The following is a 22,026-nucleotide window of genomic DNA, read 5'->3' as shown; positions in this document are numbered from 1 at the left end:
CCACACTTTTGGTGTAGTGATGGGCAGTTCACAGCTTCCCAGGTGAAGGACAATCAAAAAATTGCAAGCCTGAGGATACATGTGGAAAGACACATTAAGAGGGTGAAAGAATACAAGTTATTACAGTCTGTGGTGCCTTTGACAATATCTGGGTCAATAAATCAGTTGTGGACAGTAGAAAATGTACTGACTTTGTTCAAACGACCACTAATTAAACAAAAGAAATAACATTTTGTGACATGGAAGTATCATGTATAACTTATGGATGAAAACAAAGATACTGAGACATTATGAAAGTACCACATATGGTTCATTTTAATGACATTTCAGTAGTTTAATTTTAGACCTTAAAATCATGCCACATTTCATTGGCATCTTGTCATGCAAATACCTTTAGGATGTGTGAATCTAATTCATTTTATTAACATTTCAGTAATATACAAGTTTTTTTTAAAACACCTTTAGTAAAATCGCGCCATATTTCATTGCAGTCTTGAATTTCATGCAAATACCTTTGGTAAGATGTGTGTGTGTCGATATATATATATATATATATATATATATATATATATATATATATATATACGATTACTCAAAGGGTTCATGTGAACATGATATACAATTCTATCATGCATCTATGGGTGACTCTTCTGGCCTATATACATATACAGTAAGTAAAACCAGCTAAGCTGAATTTAAAATTGACAATTTATGTAAGTAGATTTTAAAAGCAGTGCGACAAAGTCCACATTGGCAAATGACTTGCAGCCATTTTGCTTACAACTAAATACATAGCTTGGAGTTGTCAGAATGATTTAATAATGAAAAGGCATAGAAAATTCATTTTAATATATCTTACAAAACATTTATATGCATATATACAAACTGGAGAACTTACTAATTGAGGTAGAATCTATAATAGAAGAGATCAAGCTTGTCCTTGACAACTTGCCAAAATTCCCTGTCAAACAGAATAGTCTCAACATGAAAGTCATTTTCCAACCACACACAAAAATCACACCATTCCAGTCCTGTAACTGCCAACTGCATTTGAACCTGGTAGTAGTAGTTGTGGTCTGTCTTCAATTTCAAGGCATCATTAGAGACCGCAAGGTACTTCAGAGATAGTAAAGTGTCTGCAACTGGACATTTGATCTCCAACAAACCATAAGGGGGGGTCCTGTTGGGGTTGTAGACTTTACGATCAGGAGTTGCAGCAAGCCAATGACAAAATGGGCTCACAATTATGCCACTTGGGTACAGATTGACATTGTCATTCATTCTCTAGAAGAAAAAAGTTTTTTTTTTTTTAAAAACAAACCAAAATCATAGGTCGCAATAATTTAAAAGGTGGTTTTGTTTCTTATTCAAATAAAATGTTCCTACACACTGGGGTGTCATTTATGCAATACAAATTATTTTCCTTGATTTCTTAGCAGGTTTTACAAATTTTTGTTGTTTAAATTTCTTTTAAAAAGGATAAAAATCTGATAATTTTTTTTCTTCTTTTCTTTACAGCATACTCATTTTGTATTCCAAAAACAATCCTAATTTAGGAAAATACACAGCCCTGTTAAGTTTATTTGAAGAAAAATGATATGGCCAAATTGTATCATAGACAGCAATTATGCAAGATCTGAATTTCAATAATATTTTAAGTGTTGAATATAATTTTAATATTTTAAAACTGCACCTTAAATTTATTCATATTCCTTTCGAGCTCTAGTTTAACGTCTGTTATGCAGTACTTGAATTTTAATTTTGATTAAAGTGGCAGTTTACCTTGCTATATTCTTTTGCTGCTAACCCCTCCGATTCCAAGCCATGCTTCATAGCAGCAGTGGTCACATGTCTGGTGCTTCTTAAACGTTCGGCTAACTTCTCACCATCTGCACATGAAACATTTGTATGAGAGAAATTTTTTGAACATAGGCAGCTTTATGTACAGTCATGTACCTACATCGGGCATCAGCTTATGTTTGAAGTTGTACGAAGCTCCACATCATGACCGCATGTGCAAGACATTGAAGTTATTATTTATTTGTTGAAAAGTAAGCCCAGTGTAATGTATAATAATCTGTAGATTTCAAACTGGTGATGTTAACAAAATATGTGTTGAATGTTTTGGTATACTTCATTTTTTTAATGAACATTAATTTCATTGGTCACCAGTTTTGTAACTGCATGTACAAGGACACTTGAAATATGATCATAATTATATCAATAAAACAATTAAAAAAACTAAGCTTCACCTTTTCTGCGTTTTGCAATCTCTCCAGCATTTGATGCTGTTATCCTGTCCTTTCTGATACTGTGCCATCTAGGGTCTCTGGACTGCAACCTGGTGTTTTTCTCAATTTCCCAGCTCTCAGTCTCACTTACTGACAGAGTGTCAAACTGTACTGTTTGAGTCTCAGTCAACACTGTCACAACATTACATGTCATCACATTATTACTGGGCAATTCTATAAATGTGTCAATGTCCATTATATTCATTATATAGTCACTGCACATTCTTTGCTGGTAACTCAAAATGCTTCCCTTCACAAATTTCCCATAAGGTGTTAAAACCTGTTGAGAATCAGAACCACTGAACACAGTGGAAAATAGCATGTTAAAATCCTTAAGTTTTTCTGCGAGCTCACTTGCATTAAACTGGGCATCATCTGGAATAGGGTTGTACATAGTAGATTTAATACCCTTTGTAGCTCGGTGGGGATTGCTACAGTCATAGCCCTGGACAACTAGATCATCTGCTTTTGATCCTTTCAATTTCTCTCCCCTAGGTTAATGCCAGGTCTGAGGTAATGATGTTTTAGCTATGTCAGCTGGAATTAACCCCATTTTCCTGCTTTTATAGTAAGCCAGCTGATACAGAAGAGCTGTTACATGTCCGCAAGCACCACTCTGCCCAATTATGCACGAGCATGTTGACGAGGACACCTTTTCTGCAGAAATGACAACCTATAATATATAAAAAATATAAAATATAAACACTCAATTTGTAATTGTAAAATATGGATGCCCATACTGCTGATTTTTCACATCTGAATAGGAGAATGGAAACATTAAAAATCATAACAGTTGAAATTTTCATGAAATAAATCTAATTGCTTATTGAAATATGCATACAAATGTAACTTTATTATAAATAAATTGTATTTCTCTGTTACAGGCTTTTTAAGTAGTCATGATCACAAGCTGTAACATGCAACACAAGCCAAAACTAATATCTGATGATTGATGCCTGTTACAGAAATAAAGATGACTAGATTCAGGAATGAAATCTAAATGCAAATGACAGGTCTACCTCAACAACATGTGGTGACTCGTTCTTCTTTTGTGATCTAAAACACCGTCCCTTGACAAGGCATTCATTTCCATCTCTATAAACTGAAAATAAAAGAGAAACTCAGTTTAATAAATAGATTAACATAATATCCATACATAAAATGACAAAATGTTATATTGTTTAGACACGATTATTCCCTATTATGTTTACTGATCTAATGTGTGCAGTTACATATTGGGTGTTAAAATTCATCCATCTACCAACATCACAAAACTAATATTAATTATAATCAATGAAGAATGAAGAAGTTCACATAAATAAGGGACCAATTTGTGTGTTTGGGGGCAGGGTGCTCTTTGATTATATATGTGAATGGATATAAAACAGCTTTGAACAAATAACCCTGCTGTTTTGTGGGTAAATATAAAAATGTCAGGTTGTGTACTTTTGATACAAATTAAAATGCAAGCATACTGACATGTACCCAAAACTATTTAAAGCGCACCACAAAGTCTCTACTGGTGAGAAAGGGGACGTGGTTGGTTAAAAGGGCAGTTTGTGTCACTATGCACGTTTTGTAAATGTTTTATTTTGACTGCGTGTTTTGACCTCAGTATTGATTGATTATAGCTGTACATTTAAACCAGACCTACTCAGAAACAAAATTCATGCTTTAAATAGTTTCATTTCTATATCGTTAACATGTGTTTTGTGTGTAGTAGAGAAAAAGTACACTCAAGATAGGACATAAATCAACTTACGTTTAAGAGAATGGACATATCCCTCACTGTAATACTTGAATCCTTTTGTCATCTGTTCATTCCCTGAACTGCTGGAGACACCCGTGATGAAATTCTCAACGAATGTAAAAGAAATATCTGGCAAACAGCTCAGATCGTTATTCGATGTACAATAAGACGCCATATTTTTTCTCAATCTGCCTATCGTAGCCTCGTTTTCACAATACATTAATATTCATGAGGATCTCATTGAGAATGGTCTATAGGGCACATATAGCAGACCTGTGTATAGGGCACACATACCAGACCTGTGTATAGGGCACACATACTAGACCTGTGAATAGGGCACACATACCAGACCTGTGTATAGGGCACACATACCAGACCTGTGAATAGGGCACACATACCAGACCTGTGTATAGGGCACACATACCAGACCTGTGAATAAGGCACACATACCAGACCTGTGTATAGGGCACACATACTAGACCTGTGAATAGGGCACACATACCAGACCTGTGTATAGGGCACACATACCAGACCTGTGAATAAGGCACACATACCAGACCTGTGTATAGGGCACACATACCAGACCTGTGTATAAGACACACGTACCAGACCTGTGCATAGGGCACATATAGCAGACCTGAGTATAGGGCACACATACCAGACCTGTGTATAGGGCACACATACCAGACCTGTGTATAGGGCACACATACTAGACCTGTGAATAGGGCACACATACCAGACCTGTGAATAAGGCACACATACCAGACCCGTGTATTGGGCACACATACCAGACCTGTGTATAAGACACACATACCAGACCTGTGCATAGGGCACACATACCAGACCAGTGTATAGGGTACACATGCCAGACCTGTGTATTGGGCACACATACCAGACCTGTGTATTGGGCACACATACCAGACCTGTGTATAGGATACTTAGGCTTGGTATGGTAGTTCAGTACATGCTGATACAGAAGGTTGTTTCACCATTGGGTATTCACCAGAAGACTGATATCTAATTGGTCCTAAATGACATCAAATATGACTGTCAAGGCAGCCATCTTAAAATTATTTTTCCTTGTAAAGCGAAAGGTTTTATCTAATTCACATTTTCAACAGAAAACATTATGGTGTCCAGTTGGTCCTGAATGAAAATGATGCCAGTCATGTGTCAAATATGGTTGCCATGGTAGCCATGTTGACAATTTTGCTATAGCTATTCCTCTCAAATGGATGGTTATATTGCCAGGGATTGGGTTTTTATCAGAATTCTTTAAATAATGTCTGGTTTGTTCTAAATGATAAATCTAATATGGCTGCCACAGTAGCGAACGTAATAATTTTATCGCTGAAAAGATGGTTTCAACACTACAATTAAAGTTCACAAACGGTCTTTTGAATTCTTTTAATTTTTTTAATTTTTAACTCCATTAAAATTTAGGAATGGTTAGAAAGCCACAATACAGGCCAAATTCCTTGTTGAATTATAATTATTTTGGAGTCCCTACTGGACTAATCTACAACTTTTATTTTTCAGACAGGAAAATGAAGTTGGTATTTCTCTCAATTGGCTTTATGCTTTGGCTTGCAATTGGTCCAGCACATGGCAAGGAGTATACTTGTAAGTAATTGAGACTATGGTAACCCTCAAATCTCTATGGTAATCCTCAAATCACTTTTATACACTTAAGTATTTATGTTTGGATTTTTGTACCTTTCCTTTTTAAATAGTCAGAATATCTTACTCTCTTTTTTAGGAAACTGTAAAAGCAATCGACAGTCGAGGAAATCCAGTTCTTTAAATATAGATTGAAATTGTTCATGTTACTATGATGTATTTTTCTATTTATTTGTCTCTTCCTGTCTTTCTGTCCCTTACATCTCAAGAGCATTGGTTAAATTATAATAACATGTTACTTGTTTCAGAAACCATCCTAGGTTCACAAAATAAGGAGAAGTCACTTCTCCATTAAGACAGCTCAGTGAGAGGTTAGAGACCTTAAGAAGAGACTTGGTGAATTTTTATCATGACACTAAAGCAAATTATTGCAATTTTAAATAATAATAATAATAATAATAATAATATATTTGCTTGAAACAAGTGAATAATGGATATATTTCATCAAGTGGTTGCAAACTCTGTATTTTCCCTCATGGCTTACCATATTTGAAACTGCTTAAATTTTTCACACACGAGATGAAATATCCATAATTCAATCAGAACAAGAAATTTTCTTTTTATTTTATGCTCAAGCATATTTGTCAGCAAGATGTTAAACAGATTGAAGTAGCTGATTTCTTGCTGGATCCCACATGATGTTATTGGTTTATTGTTTATGTTCTGTTGCATTTTGTGAAAACAGTAACAATTCTCTTTTCCAGTTCAAAATAGCACATTAACAAAAAAGAAATAATTTGAACCTTGTTGGATTTGAACTTGATTCTTCTTTAGCCATGCATTCGCTACATACATATACCATATATACTTGCTTATAAGTTCAGCCGTCTGCAAATTGCACTGACCCAGATCTGCCATTGCATAATGTACCTGCAGATCTGGGTCTGTGCAGTTTGATAGGAGTGATCAGTAGAACAAACAGTATAAACTCTGATCTGCAGGTGCATTCTGTTGCATCAGATCAGGATTTTTGTTGTTTGTGGTTTGACTTGATTTATAAGTCAGTGTAGTTGGTGTGAAATAGTACCTCCATAGTAAAAGGATCTGGGGGTAGAGATGCTAATAATAGTAAAAGTACCTACCCTGTGGAATTTGTACCCTGGGATAGTTAACTTGATTATTTATTTTCTTTTCTTATATTTTCTTTTGGGAAATTTATTGTAAGATTTATAGAATGTTAGTAATCAATTTTACTTTCAGTGTAGAAATGTTAAATTTACAAAATTTAAGGCTCTGTTATATTTTAATGTTTGTTGGTTCATGGTGACAGTGTTCATTTTGATAAAAATTGGTGGTGGGATATGTTTACAGTGGCTGTAGGATTTATACCCAGGGTCTCTGTTACAGTTGATAATTAGAGACAACCACATTAAAAAAAATGATTTTATTTGAAAATACATAAAATACAAATCTTCAATAAAATATCCTAAGATACATATATTATGACTATAGTAAAAGTACTCCCAGCCTAAATCTTATATAATACACCCTACATAATATAATTATGACTAAAATAAAAGTACTTCCAGCCTAAATCTTGAATAATACACCCTACATACATATATTATGACTATAGTAAAGGTACTCCCAGCCTAAATCTTGTATAATACACCCTACATACATATATTATGACTATAGTAAAGGTACTCACAGCATAAATCTTGAATAATACACCCAACATACATATATTTTGACTATAATAAAGGTACTCTCCAGCTTAATCTTGAATAATACACCCTACATACATATATCATGACTATAGTAAAGGTACTCCCAGCCTAAATCTTGTATAATACACCCTACATACATATATTATGACTATAGTAAAGGTACTCACAGCATAAATCTTGTATAATACACCCAAGGTGTGTGTGTATATATATATATATATATATATATATATATATATATATATATATATATATATATACATTGAAAATAACATGGCATTTTAAAGTGTTGGTATAAAACAAATTGATATACCAATACTATTGGTATATCAAGTATTTATATCAAATTGTAATCCACCCATGGCGCAGTAATACGAATACATAAACATTCTTTCAACCGCAGGCCTATAGATCAATGATGAATTTCTACTCTTTCATTATTCATAAATGACATATGAAAACAATGATAAAAAGTATTAATAGTCCCAGTTTTCTAAATGATATTAAAATGGTACACATTTTCATCGGAATCATTTTTTCCATTCCCTTCTTGTGCGTAAATGACAAAATAAGCATAAATCTGGAGTGAGAGAGAAAAACATTGCGTTGAATAAAAACGTTAAAACTGAACTTGTACCAAGTAACCTACAGTAATCTGGTTCATCATAAGGGTATGTTTATTCTTTCCTTGGGATCTATCTACAGTGTTCATAATGTCAATGATACATAGTTGCAATAGCCTGTGACACATCATCATCACTGGCATCCCCCTTCCATATTATCTTGTATCAGATGTGGGGCCTTCTTTCACAGGGCAGAGATTGATGCTTTCCCTACATGCAGTCATGGATTTCTTTACCTTGGCCACATAATAGTGAGGTCATGCCTGCAAGTTGTAAACCTACATTGTCTTATGAGTTTAGTTTTTATGAAGAATACTCTTTTCCCTTGAAATCGAATGTACTCCCAAACTTCTTCCAGGCACTTGTGACCAATTGAAAGTCTGCATGAGCTGTTTACAGCAATTCTTAAAATGCTACATTGTCAAATGTCTTGTATGCTTTTCATTGACTTTATTGTTTTCTTTCACTGGACAACTGTTATTACAATTATTAAAATTGTGTAAAAACTTTACATTATTTCAAAGAAACAGAAGTAGCAACTACACCACTTTACACTCAGCTTCTTCTGGAGTTCAAAGCGTTATGATATGCTTATGTCAAAAATGATGTCATATCGATGACATCATAGTGTAATTAATGATATGTCAATTATTTCTGAGCAGTAAGCATAGATTTTATGAAGTTAGACTATCTTAATTGATTCTGTAAGCATTTTGTGTTCAGTTTCTTGTCGTTTTGATTGTACATAAACTGTTCTTATGATTTTTCAGTAAACACAGATGATGTGGATGCTTGCACCAAGACACATTATTATGAATATGGGGATATATTCAAAATAAATGCCAATGGTAAGGTCTCACTGAATCAGTGTCCTTTGACATTTGTGGAATCAGCAGCTTGGAAGGAAGATGGAGAGTCACAGCCTTGCTACAGTCTTTGTATCAAAATCATTAACTACTCCATGAAGAGCTGTCAGGTCAAGATGGCCTACCATGATGGACTTAATGACTTGAAACCAGCTGTAAGACCTTGATCACTATATCTTGAATGCTTATATAATCATGGTAGTGTCAGGATAAATCCAGTTTTGTCTAATCATCTCAAAAACCATGTATGTGTTAATGGTATCTTGTACATTTTGATTAACCCTTTACCTCATGCAAGTGTCTTTGGTCCTCTGCTCCATTGGCATGGAAGTGCCTTTTGACGCCTGCTGTAAACATCAGCCATTTTGAGCCGGTTTTTTCGTAACGCCACCTTTGGGGGAAAAACCCCTATTAGATACTACATTCATTTCTGCGAATGACAATTATGTCAGATCATGTGGTCACTGTTTATGCACTGGTTGATACCTGCTGTTTAAAGTAACTGGGTCATAATCTCCACTCTCCAAAATGTCAGTTGCCGATTTCATTCAGTACGTATGAAGATTTCACGATTAGAATCACAACTGTGAAAGATTCAGTAACTTAGGTAAAGGTTCTGATATTGATGTAGGCAGCAATTAGTATTAGTTTTTATAAATTATCAAATTCAGATGACTTAATGATGTAGACGCAGACAAAAACTTTGCAAATTTCGAGTATGAGAAATGGCAGCTATGGTTGGTCACGCGGCCTGACTGACATGATGGTGAACGAGTTCTCTCAAGATTTTAAAGCACATACAAAATTCTTCCATGAAAAATAATTATACAGCTATAACAATTGGACTTTACTCTTAAATTTTTCCACACATAATAGATGTGTACCAGAAATGTAAAATGGTTAAAATTGCTGTTAAATGTAACATACACTACATTGCTTAACAGTTAACAGGCAGGCCTATGTGTATGGAGTCTAATAGGTAACAGGTGTTTTATTTATAGCGTGCTGCACTTTGTAACTATGCTTTATGAGGTAAAGGGTTAACTATTGTTTGTTCAACACATCACTACAAATGATATCCACATCTATAGCTCAGTGAATTGACAGGTCAGTGTCATTAAATTAACTAATTCATTTTGTGCATGAAGTATTTCATTGCCATTCTGTTTAAAAACATAGAGCATTACTCAACTCATTAAATACAGGGTGGTCTGTTTACATCAGATTTTTCTATGCTGCTATGACCTGTGGTTGAGTTGATTTGTTTATTACGGAGTGATCAACTTTCCTATTCAGCCATAGTGTCATTACCTCCCTTTGATTTCTCTGCAGCTATCTAAATGAACTCTTCCAGAACAAAGGAAAAATATGGCTGATATGTGTACATACCATTCTATTTTAGCATGTATCAAATGAATTGTGTTTTGCAGTATATCAGTATGAATTATGTTGAAATCATTCATGCACAAAACGAATTCAGTAATTTTACCTACATTTGGAGATGCTGACTTGAAAATTCAATGAGAAATAACTCAGATATCATTCATGATATTGTACAGAACAAATTCTAGTATGTAAATTACTGTGAATCAAGCCAAGTACATAGAAGAATGTGTGACATGTACATTCAGAAGATTCATGTATATTTCTGCATTATATTCATTAATAGACAACTTCCCTTGTGTTACGTAAAAAACTAGGCAACCAATTCCAGTAAACTGTAAATGACATAACCATCCTGAAACTTTTTTTCCTGGACACCATAATTTCAAAATTTCTAATAATTTTCAATATTGCAAACACATTTTTTGACACTTTATATTCCAAAACTTTGGATTGAATAAACAAGTTTCAGGCCATGAAATTGCTTTGATTTCTTTAACTGTTAGAAGCAGTAGAAACAAGTAACACACTCTATAATTCATGATCCAGTAGTTCCCTAAACAAAGCTCATTGTGTGCTTTTTAAAGGTACTGAGACAGGCAGAACAGTTTTATGTGATTACTTTGACAACTGTTAAATTAGTAATCATTAGTGTTCTTCAAGCTGACATCTGATTGCAGGCTTCTTTGTTATTTTCGGCTGGAGAACATTTTAACAAGGGTTTTGGAAATTTCTTACATATTGTCTTGGAATGGCTAATTTTGTAATTTATTTGCCATGTTGATGCACAAATGATTAAATACGCAAGGAATATTCAGATTTGGTGACTTCATCAAACTTCAGCCGTTAGGGAAATAAAGCAGTCATGCACGCTAATCAGAAAGATTTTGAGTGCCAGGGAATTAATGCTGACAATTACTGTTCTTATTAAAGTGAATTAACTTATGTGATATAAAGTGTTCAGACATATTTGCAGTTTATTATCTTTGTTTCCTCTTTTACAGTAAACTAAACTGTTTGTATTTATTTGTGACAAAATGGTCAACATCACCAACATGCAGTTTATCCTCTCAGTTTTATTAAGTTGCAGATTTCCACTTTATAACCTCATTTTAGACATAGTCAGTTTCAGTTTTCAGATCTATAATAGCATTACAAATAATGATATTCATGAATGAAATGCCTGAACCAGTCTAATATATATATATATATATATATATATATATATATATATATATATATATATATATATATATATATATATGTGTGTGTGTGTGTGTGTGTGTGTGTGTGTGTGTGTGTGTGAGATACATTCTGTTGTCACAACAGTCATTACCTTCTGAAACAATATTTCATTCTCAGGTCAGAAGTATTTCTACAAAAGTGTCTCATGTTAAAGCACCTTACTTAAAACTAAATTTTTGGCAATAAAAGATTCATTCCTTTCCCCAGTTCTCTGAGAGAACTTGGTGATAGGATCATTAGTGCTAAGTACATGCCTACTTCATGTAGGTAGAGATGCATACAAGGACTTTATGTAAGCCTGTGTGAAATATGCCGATATATCACTGTTAACATTGATGAGGTCTTGCTTTCATATACTCACTGTAACAAATGTTTTTTTCCACACATTTTAAATTATGTAATGTTTTGGCTTTGTGCTGGCCACATCATGGTTGGAATGTTGTTCTGTTTCCATTGTCACATGATCAACACAGTGTTGTTTCCATGCTCACATCATGGATGGAATTTTGTTGTTTTGTTTCAACTGCATCATGTATCGTGTATTAACATCTATCCAATGGCTAGCAAAAGTGTGTTATCACTGTTCTTTCTAAGCCACTTAGAGGGTTGATATAAAACTTTAAATACACTTTCATTCCAAGATCTAGTTGATCTTAAATGAAAATATTGCTGCCTAAACATCTTAGACATCCCAGACATCAAAGACATGCCTCAGCAGCCATCTTGAAGACCTTGTTTGCTATTCCTCCTGTATATAGGGTGAAATCAACATAGGGTTTTCACTAACTGACTTAGATGTCTAGTTGGTCCCAAATGAAAAAGGTGGTGATCTGATGTTCATTATGGCCACCAGTTCAGCCATCCTGAAAATCATTTTATTTGTACTGCTCCTGAATGGAAAGTCATGGGGTTTCACACAGAAGACTTCTTATGCTGTCTAGTTGGTCCTAAATGAAAATGCTTTGCTTGGATCACCAATATGGCCACCACAGTAGCCATCTTGTAATCTTTTCATCACTAATTCTTCTGAATGGTTGTTCTTGTAGGGTTTAACACCATTTTTCAGCACAAAATAGGCTGTACATGGCGGCCAGTATAAATGGTGGAGGAAGAACCTGGGAAACCCCTGGAAAGAACCACCAACCCACGCAAAGCTAGTGGCAAGCTTTCTCACATAACCACATTAGCCGAATCCTAGACTTGAACTCATGCAGACAGAGGTGAGATGGCAGTGATCCGTAACGGTGAGCGCTTTAGACCACTCGGCCACTTGGGGCCCCTTCTTCTGAATGGACAGTTGTATCAAAATGGAGGGAGGGGTCAAAGAAAGATTTCTAATTATGTCTAGTAGATTCTTATTAAAAATAGTAGGAGCTAACATCCATCATGAAAATCTAGCTACTCCGTCTGAACAGGAGGTTTTAACAACAAGAATTCTTATGATTTCTTGTTGGTCCTACATGAAAAGAGTGTTGATTTGTCATCCATTATGGCCACCATAGCAAGCAGCTATCTCAAAAATCAGAAATCCATATCAGCATTGTGTTTTCACTGGAAGACTTCTTATTGCGTCTCATTGGATTTAAATAAAAATTGTGCCAATCTGATATCCAATATGGTCCCCACAGTGACCAAATTAAAAATCTAATCACTACTTTTTCATGATGGAAAATCATATTAACATTGGGTTTTCACCAGAAGACTTCTTGTCTACTTGGTACTAAAAGAAAAATGGTGCTAATCTGATATCCAGCATGACCACAATGGCATCCATCTTGTTATTGCTACTCCTCTTAAATCATATTGAGGTGGAGTTTTCACCAGAAGACTAAATATAATATCTAGTTGAATGAAAACAATCTGACCTCAAATATTGTTGCCATTATGAAATCGTTATGCTAATTACCCTGAATGGATGGTCCTATCAACATGGAGGTCTCACCACAAAGCTTCAAATGGTATCTGTTTTGTCCTAGATTAAAATGGTGTTGATCTTGTGTCTTGTTGATTATTTACATTGACTAAAACAATGGTTCACGCTTTAAGTTAAATATGTTTGATATTGATTAGGGAAAACAAGCACATACTTGATTAAGCTTCCACTGACATGGCACTCACAATACTCTCGTCCAGGTGGTTCCACTGCACAACAGTTTTGTCAAGAAAGGGTTTCTGAATTGTTGGTTTCACATGAAAAATTTGCAGTAAAAATAGGTAAATGAAAGGTTGATATATCACTCATTTTTTTGCCAAAACAGTGGTTAGTGTGCAGCAATTTTAATTCATGATCATGAAATTGAATTTTTTTAAAATAATAAATCATATATTTTGTAAAGCTTTCTTGAACAAAATATTTTCTCAACAAATAAAACAATATACAATGCAATATCCATTAATCAGAATATTGGCAAATGCCTACTGGTGGCAACACTATAGGAAATAAATACCAAATAATAAAGTCTTGTAAAGTGAAGATCATGTTTTCATTTTATCTTTTAATTTGGGTTCAATGCAATCATCAGAAATATAGTATATGCATTCGTCTATCAAACATACAAGGGAATCTTTTGAGTGCCACATAATTCCCGCAAACTCATCCTTGACAACCTAATTACATGTTGACTCAGCAGCTAAACTGGCTTTATTTTGACAACTGCTGAGAAATGAATCATCTTTTAATATGATGATATAAGTTAATTAAGGGCTGTTCCATTAAAAAATGACAGGGGACCAAGGGAAGGCACTTTTAAAGTGGGGTACTGATCCATAGATGCAATTTAAAATTTTCTTATCAGTTTAACTCTGTGAATTCAAAGTACCCTCACATATAATATTAAAAAACTGCCTTCTCTGGGTATGTTTAAATGGAACAGCCCTAACAGGTTGCCAGCTGATTTACTCACATCACAGTCACATGCTGGCTTAGATTAGCTCATTTTCTCACTAAATTCACACTCTGTAGCCAATTCATGTGTGTTTGCCTTTTGTTATGGTATGGATAATTTTTGAGAATTTGTAGAAATACGATTCAGATAACTTGTAATTTCAAATTTTGTTATCTTGTCTCTTTCTTTTTGGTCGATTTTTTCCAGCTGTAATATTTCAGGAAAGTGCAACTGATGTATGTCAACTTCGTTTATTAGTACATTGAGATGGAGTTACACTTAGTCACTGACATGTACTGCCAACAGAGAATTGTATGTTGCTTATAATTTGATATATGTAATTTGACACTGAGAGGAAGTCATCTCCAACTATAATGATACTTTTTTTTTTGAATACTGCATGTCAGCTTGATTTTTATTAAAGCGTATCATCAGTTTATTAATTGACAGCTTAATTTTTATTAAAGTGTATCATTAGTTTATTAATTGACAGCTTGATTTTTATTAAAGTGTATCATTAGTTTATTAATTGACAGCTTGATTTTTATTAAAACTCATCATCAGTTTATTTAACTTAAGATTTAATATCCATTAAAATTAAAATACATAATACCAGTATTTGTACTGGAAATGATAGTGTTTGGGATGAGTTTAGTACCAGAACATCAGGTCAAAGGACATGACAGATTTGTTTAATTCTTTTATCCCATGTACATTTTAGCTTCCGCATTCCAGAAATGCTTTGTTTGGCTTAATTTGGTATTTGGAGTTTCCAAAAAATATCTTAAATACTTTCTTACTTAGTAGTTAAAGAGAATAAAAAGCAAGGAAGAAACAGACTTCTCATAAATTTCTTTTCCGTCATCAGTTCCAGTCCTTCTGAGATATATTGGTTTTTTAAAAGTATTCTTACTCAAGTAATGTAAAAAGTTAGGAAGATTGATTGAATTAAAGCCATGCCCTTTATCCTTTTCAGTCCTTTGATTGCCACACGTTTCCTCCTGTACTGTGGTGCTCAAGTAAGAATGACATAAAGATTGCTATATCTGAGTTAAAGAACTACAGTCCGAATGAGGGTTATGAGATTGAATTGAAAGTGACACCATTTTGTGAGAACCTGGATCCAACAACGACTGGTAAGAAATTATCACAACCTCAGAGATATTCTTGCCATTCATTAGTGAGATTTTCACCATTAATATGAAAGATTATGGCAAATTATCATTGATATTATCTCAGTTTTAAGATTTTGCAAGCTTAGAATGAGATCAGAAGGCTTGAGCTTTTTTGAGTTTTCAGTGAGAACCATTTAGAAAAACATGGTGTGCCTAGGATGTGATGCCAGTCTATCGCAGATTAACCCTCCAGGATCTGAAGAATGCTATGATAGCTCACTTTTTAAAATGTCAGACTCATAATCCATTAATCACAGGTTCACTACCTACCAAGGCCAGTCAGTGATGTCTGCCTCATTGCATCATGGGAAAGGCACATAGTATTATAGCTAGTGCTGTGTTATAACTGAAATAACTAATGTTAAGTCTCTTTAAGGACACAGAAGCATTTACCTTAGTGGGACAGGATTCCCTATTTTTCCTGAAGCCTCAGTGTCCACCTCTAGGTTGTTCTGTGGTTGACATTATCACTGTGTCTCCAAGGAATTGTCACTGACTCAACTTAAAGATTCCATAGGTTATAGTGATCATTCAGGGTTACCTACTACATAACCAGTGTTATTTTGATATGAGTGATCATTCAGGGTTACCTACTACATAACCAGGGTTATTTTGATATGAGTGATCATTCAGGGTTACCTACTACATAACCAGGGTTATTTTGATATGAGTGATCATTCAGGGTTACCTACTACATAACCAGAGTTATTTTGATATGTCACTCAACCCAATACATGTCCACTTTTCCATCATCCCAGCAAACATGCACACCGCAAAGTCTCTCTGATTGTTATATATGATCTTTTATGCCTAAAGAAAATGATTTGAAAACAAAAATAAATCTTCTCGACATGGTTTGGTAGTAAGTTCAGCATCTTAATACTATAAGAATTGTTTATTACATTGTTGTATAAAGCATTCTCTGTTAAAGCATTGGAATTTCTTTTCTCCTACCAAATTCTTACTTGCTTTGTATTCCAAAGGTTTTCTTATAATGTTTCTTTGGTTATAGCAGTTGATTTATGTGGTCCACTGGGAAAATTTAAATTAAAACATACTCATCACCTGACATGTTGAAGCTAGTTAAAAAGTGGCAGTTGTTTTAAAAAAAGGCATTACAACAAGGGTGCCAGCTAACTAAAGTATGATAATCATGTCATTTATAATCTGCAATTAACAAAGGCCAAACAGAAGCACTAGGTAACAAAGGCATGAGATCACACCAGTCACATTTGATACTTTAAGATAACATGTTGCTGATTCAGTGCAATTAAAGCAAGATAACATGGTTTTGTTTTGTAGTTTTTGATGAAATAATTTAGAATTATACTTTGGCTATCATTCTATCTATCTGGCTATATGTATATTGACTAATTTAGTACAGCTTGAAGTAATTCTGTGTGTCATGATCATCTGGAATTCTGACTCTTTTGAAAATGTCTGAAACTTGTCCAGTCAGTAAAGAAAACAAAAGCTACAGATGATATGAGGCAGGGTGTTCATGAAAATTGAATGAGATCTAAATGTATTGGCCACAATCAATGTAACTCACATGTCATGTTTACACAGACTGTGCTGCAAACTTTTATTAAGGCAGTGAGAAAACCAGTAATACCAGCGATAGCAATGCTGCTGCTGATGATATTCCGCAAGCTATGGTGTATGATGCATTATGCCTACTAGGGTCTGGTAACAAGGATATTTAATTCTTGGATTACATTAATTCTGATAGTGATAGTGTCATCTGTGATACCAACAATTGAAGAGGATGTTTCTAAAATCAGGGATTGCCAGGAAGCAACCAGTGTTTCATGCTACTGGAAATGATGAAAATGACAACAGTTCAGTACCAGCTGTTGTACCTGACACACATAATATTCTTTATGAGCATTTGTGTGTCATTGAAAAACATATCAACAAAAAATCTTGTATTAAGTTGTTTACAAATATGACTATTGACAATTTTTTTCCCATCCAGATAAATAAAGGACTAAGTAACCAGTTGTTAAGTTATTGAACAAAGATGTTTTCACATAAAATTATTGCTATTATTCACTGGCTGGTACATGTACATGTGTGTTGAGCAGTACAAGTATTAATTGTTTACTAAATATGTGTCCAATGTCATTGACTTGGTTAAGTACATAAACATTTTGAAATAATAAAAAAATTGATGTATTTGAATATGATGATTTTAATTTATAATGTACTAAAATACCAGTCCCCTGTGCATATTTAATGTATATTGTTACGGTCAGAACAGGATTATTTTTTTATATCTATTTGGCATTCTCTGTTGAACACAGTTTTAAGGTTCCAGATATGCCAACATATGATGGCTGTGTTAAATGGCTGGTGTGTGGTGGTAAGAGAAATGGTGTGATACTGTTCTCTTTAGCCAAGTCAACAAAGTAAATGAAATATGAGACTTGTGTCCATCATACAATATGAGAGTAGGTGACTTGTCCTTTTAACACTGTCATACTTGACAAAATGCTTTGCTTGGCAATTATGAAATATAACGGAATTAGACCATCCAATTTTTATTTTTACATTTCACCTGTAGCTTGAGGATTGGCTCCACACACACCACACATACACTGTATTTGAATATCAATTTTAATAAATTAATAATGCATATGAAATGGTTATCTTTTCAAATAAAATTATGAACCTGATAAATATTTTTACAATGGATATTGATTGCCTTAACAGATAAAGTATAACCCATATTTTTTAAGGTCAGTACTGTCAGTTTCAAAAGACACAGAACTTACAGAAAACAACTTCACATTTTGACTCTTCTATGCTTCCACAGATTCATTAATCTTGCTTCTTGACAAATATGATAATCATGTGATCAGACTCTTGCATAACATCATTGGACATTATTAGACAAACCGGTTGATGATGTTTTATAGTAATATTAATTTATTGAAGAGAGAAATACTTGAGAACAAGGAGTACAACCATGATTAGAAAGCAGTGATATTCATGGATCCATTTTTAAAGTGGTATACTCACTATCAGTCTTGATATTTTCTCAGAATCAAATAGCAGCACTGTTAAGTTAAGGTCATCTATAAAATTGGCCTGTACCAAATATTTGCTTCATATTCACTTCAGCCCCGAATAGTTTATTAAATGAAGTATTCATATTCAGCCGAATAGGATGATGCAGCCAAATAGGAATAGTACAGTTAGGTCAACTTCATGAACAGCAGACTCATTGTAATCAGAAAAGAATACCTCAGTTCATATTGACAACCAGGTGAACAAATTTCTGAATGAGCCTTGTATCGTGAGGGATATTGATCCAATGTCATGGTGGCAGACCAGTGATGACAGGTTTCCATTACTCTGTTCCCAACATTACTCTGTTCCCAACATTATCCAGCAGCACCTCCAATAAGCGACTGCTGCTAGCAACACCTTGTCAGACAACAGATGGCAGACATTGTCGAGGAACTTTCTGCACTGCATTTGAAAATTTGAATCTTGCTATTCATTGGTAATGTATAAAGCATTATCAAGACACTGAACTGTAACTCTTTGATGATTTCGTAATGCTTACGTTACTTTGAACCTTTACATGTTCCTTGTTAGTTCATAGTTAGTTACTTTATAATTAATTAAAATGTCATTAGACCTGCTGAAATGTTTTTATTATTTTGGAGCATTTAGTCACTATTCGTATTCATATTTGACCAAATAGTTAAATCCCTAACCCTAACCCTAACCCTAACCCTAACCCTAACCATTCAGTACCGCCCTAGTATAAAGTAAGCAATGATAAATGGTGCTCAGAAAAAAGATACCCAAAAATTTCTGTATTTTCGCTCTTGGAAATAATGTTATGATAACTATGATGATATACCGTTGGTTTGGATGTAGCAATGCATTGTGATCCTAAAGTTGTTACCTAATTGGAAAGATCATAATAAGTTTTTACAGCAAAGAATTTGATTCAAACAAGAATTATTGTTCACAAACCAGCATTTTTTTCTTGTCACTAGGAACATTGAAGATATTTATGACATCATAAGCATAATGACGTCACCTACATATTCCACATGCCATTCTCACATAGACAATAACATGTGTAGGAATGAGGGAAATTGTGGTTTTAGGAAGCCTTGTATTAGTATGTAGACAGATATTGCAACATAGCTTACATATTATTAATACACAGAATAATGTGTTTACTCTTCTATACACACAGAGATGAGTATATCCTACCATAGGACACCTAGAGACCCGATGAGTCAGAGTGCATTAATCGCAGGGTCAGTGGTTGGGTCAGTCTCAATTCTCTTTGTCTTGGTGGTGTTCCTGTTCTTCTACCTGCGACGTAGAAATCAGAGGCAGAATCAAATGAATCAGAGAACCAGTCAAAACCGTCCTGCTAATACAAGTAAGTATGAAGAAACAAAATGGCTGGTTTTAGCTCTACTAGTCGTAGATCAGAAATCACCAGGCTTATTTTAATGATCGTAATGTTTTTTTATATTTAAAAAATTGAAACTTTTAAGGAAAATTCATTTGACTTATGAAAAGGAAATGTTATAAATTAATGTAATTTGTTTGAAAGATAAAAAGATTTTAATTTTCCTTTGTTTTCTTATCATTTCTACCTATTTCAAATAAGTATAATTTCATCAGATGATGATAAGCTTTGTGTAGCACATTGTTATAACTGTATTAACAGTAACTTTTCCCATTTATGCTGTAGTTTACTAATGTCGTCAGTTCATGCCTGATTGCATTAAATGTTTCTAAAGTCACCAGTAATTAAAATTTCAGACTTTAAATTCATTCAAGTGTGGTACCAGTATTTAAAACAATAAAAATAGTGTTTGGTTAATTGCTTGTGTTGATATTGACCTGTTTACATGTGGTCATTACATGTACATTGAAGATTTTAATTTACACGGATTGAATTACATCTCTTGGTTTCAAGTCATAGGAACCACTGCATGAAACTTCAGTAATGTCCCAAAATTATGATAAAGAAATCTCAGAAATATTGCTTTAAAAATGATGGCAATAATATTGCAGTGGTAGTTTGCTTTGATTTAAGGGACCTTTAAATAAGTACATGTGTACTCAGCAATGGTATTCCTGCTAATGTTATGTAGCAAAAGGCCATAAAGGATTAATGTTGTACAGTAATGGTGTAATTGCATTGCATTCAAACAAAACACCTCTTTACACATGAAAGTTTAATGTTTTAACTAATTAACTGGTCTGGATTTGTGCCAGAAAACAAGAGACAAGTCCACCAATTATAATCAAAAAGATCCTTTGAAACCACCAGCATGCCAAAATCAAAAGTGGAATGAAAACACAGAATTAAAATGGATCAATGATGATATAGTCAGTGTCATTTCAGAATTTTAACGTATATTATGGTCATTCTATAATGAATATGTGACAATTATGTGAATATATATTGGTTATGTGCCTGAAAGATGCATAAGTATTCATTAAACTCTTGTCTTTTACATCACCTTTTATGGTCGATTCATTTTTATCAATATGTCTTTAGATTCCTTGTTATGCAGAAATTAGAGATAAATACACTTGGCTTTCTTCTTTATTTCAGTTTTGGAAACTCAAAAAAATCTAAACTTAATTTTGGTGGTAAAAAATGATGCATTACTTTTTGGGACAGTATACGTTAGGTATTAAATGTACAAATTCCACCTGGTTGATCCGACATTGTTGTCCAAGACCGAATAAACTATAACCATGATTCCAACTGTCTGACTTTCTGAGACTGAATAAACTATAACCATGATTCCAACTGTCTGACTTTCTGAGACTGAATAAACTATAACCATGATTCCAACTATCTGACTTTCTGAGACTGAATAAACTATAGCCATGATTCCAACTGTCTGACTTTCTGAGACTGAATAAACTATAACCATGATTCCAACTGTCTGACTTTCCGAGATTGAATAAACTATAACCATGATTCCAACTGTCTGACTTTCCGAGATTGAATAAACTATAACCATGATTCCAACTGTCTGACTTTCCGAGACTGAATAAACTATAACCATGATTCCAACTGTCTGACTTTCTGAGACTGAATAAACTATAACCATGATTCCAACTGTCTGACTTTCTGAGACTAAATAAACTATAACCATGATTCCAACTGTCTGACTTTCTGAGACTAAATAAACTATAACCATGATTCCAACTGTCTGACTTTCTGAGACTGAATAAACTATAACCATGATTCCAACTGTCTGACTTTCCAAGACTGAATAAACTATAACCATGATTCCAACTGTCTGACTTTCCGAGACTGAATAAACTATAACCATGATTCCAACTGTCTGACTTTCTGAGACTGAATAAACTATAACCATGATTCCAACTGTCTGACTTTCTGAGACTGAATAAACTATAACCATGATTCCAACTGTCTGACTTTCTGAGACTGA

General features: G+C 34.0%; 1 protein-coding gene and 1 pseudogene across 4 annotated transcripts in view; one reads left to right on the top strand and one right to left on the bottom strand.

Annotated features, from left to right (window-relative positions):
- LOC149787587 (uncharacterized) overlaps window positions 1-22,026 on the top strand; it is a 112,652-nt gene that overhangs the window by 68,071 nt on the left and 22,555 nt on the right. For all 3 annotated transcript variants that reach the window (XR_016424073.1, XM_089973765.1, XM_089973766.1), the window contains 4 exons: window positions 5,581-5,664; window positions 8,785-9,035; window positions 15,370-15,529; window positions 19,791-19,982. Coding sequence is in view for 2 of the 3 variants with exons in the window: in XM_089973765.1 (XP_089829891.1) it covers window positions 5,581-5,664; window positions 8,785-9,035; window positions 15,370-15,529; window positions 19,791-19,982 (687 nt within the window). In the remaining variant the exon portion in view is untranslated. The remainder of the gene's footprint in view (window positions 1-5,580; window positions 5,665-8,784; window positions 9,036-15,369; window positions 15,530-19,790; window positions 19,983-22,026) is intronic.
- Window positions 881-4,216, bottom strand: LOC149787588 (uncharacterized; annotated as a pseudogene). The gene is made up of 5 exons (XR_016424072.1): window positions 4,054-4,216; window positions 3,311-3,393; window positions 2,253-2,964; window positions 1,783-1,889; window positions 881-1,284 (listed from the first exon to the last, which is right to left on the bottom strand). The product of XR_016424072.1 is annotated as an uncharacterized LOC149787588 (transcript).

This window comes from Sinohyriopsis cumingii, chromosome 11 (assembly GCF_028554795.1).
Source record: "Sinohyriopsis cumingii isolate HCF-2022 chromosome 11, ASM2855479v2, whole genome shotgun sequence".
Lineage (NCBI taxonomy): Eukaryota > Metazoa > Mollusca > Bivalvia > Unionida > Unionidae > Sinohyriopsis > Sinohyriopsis cumingii.
The sequence above is the reverse complement of the archived record's forward strand: the minus strand, read 5'-3'. Positions and strand labels throughout refer to the sequence as shown.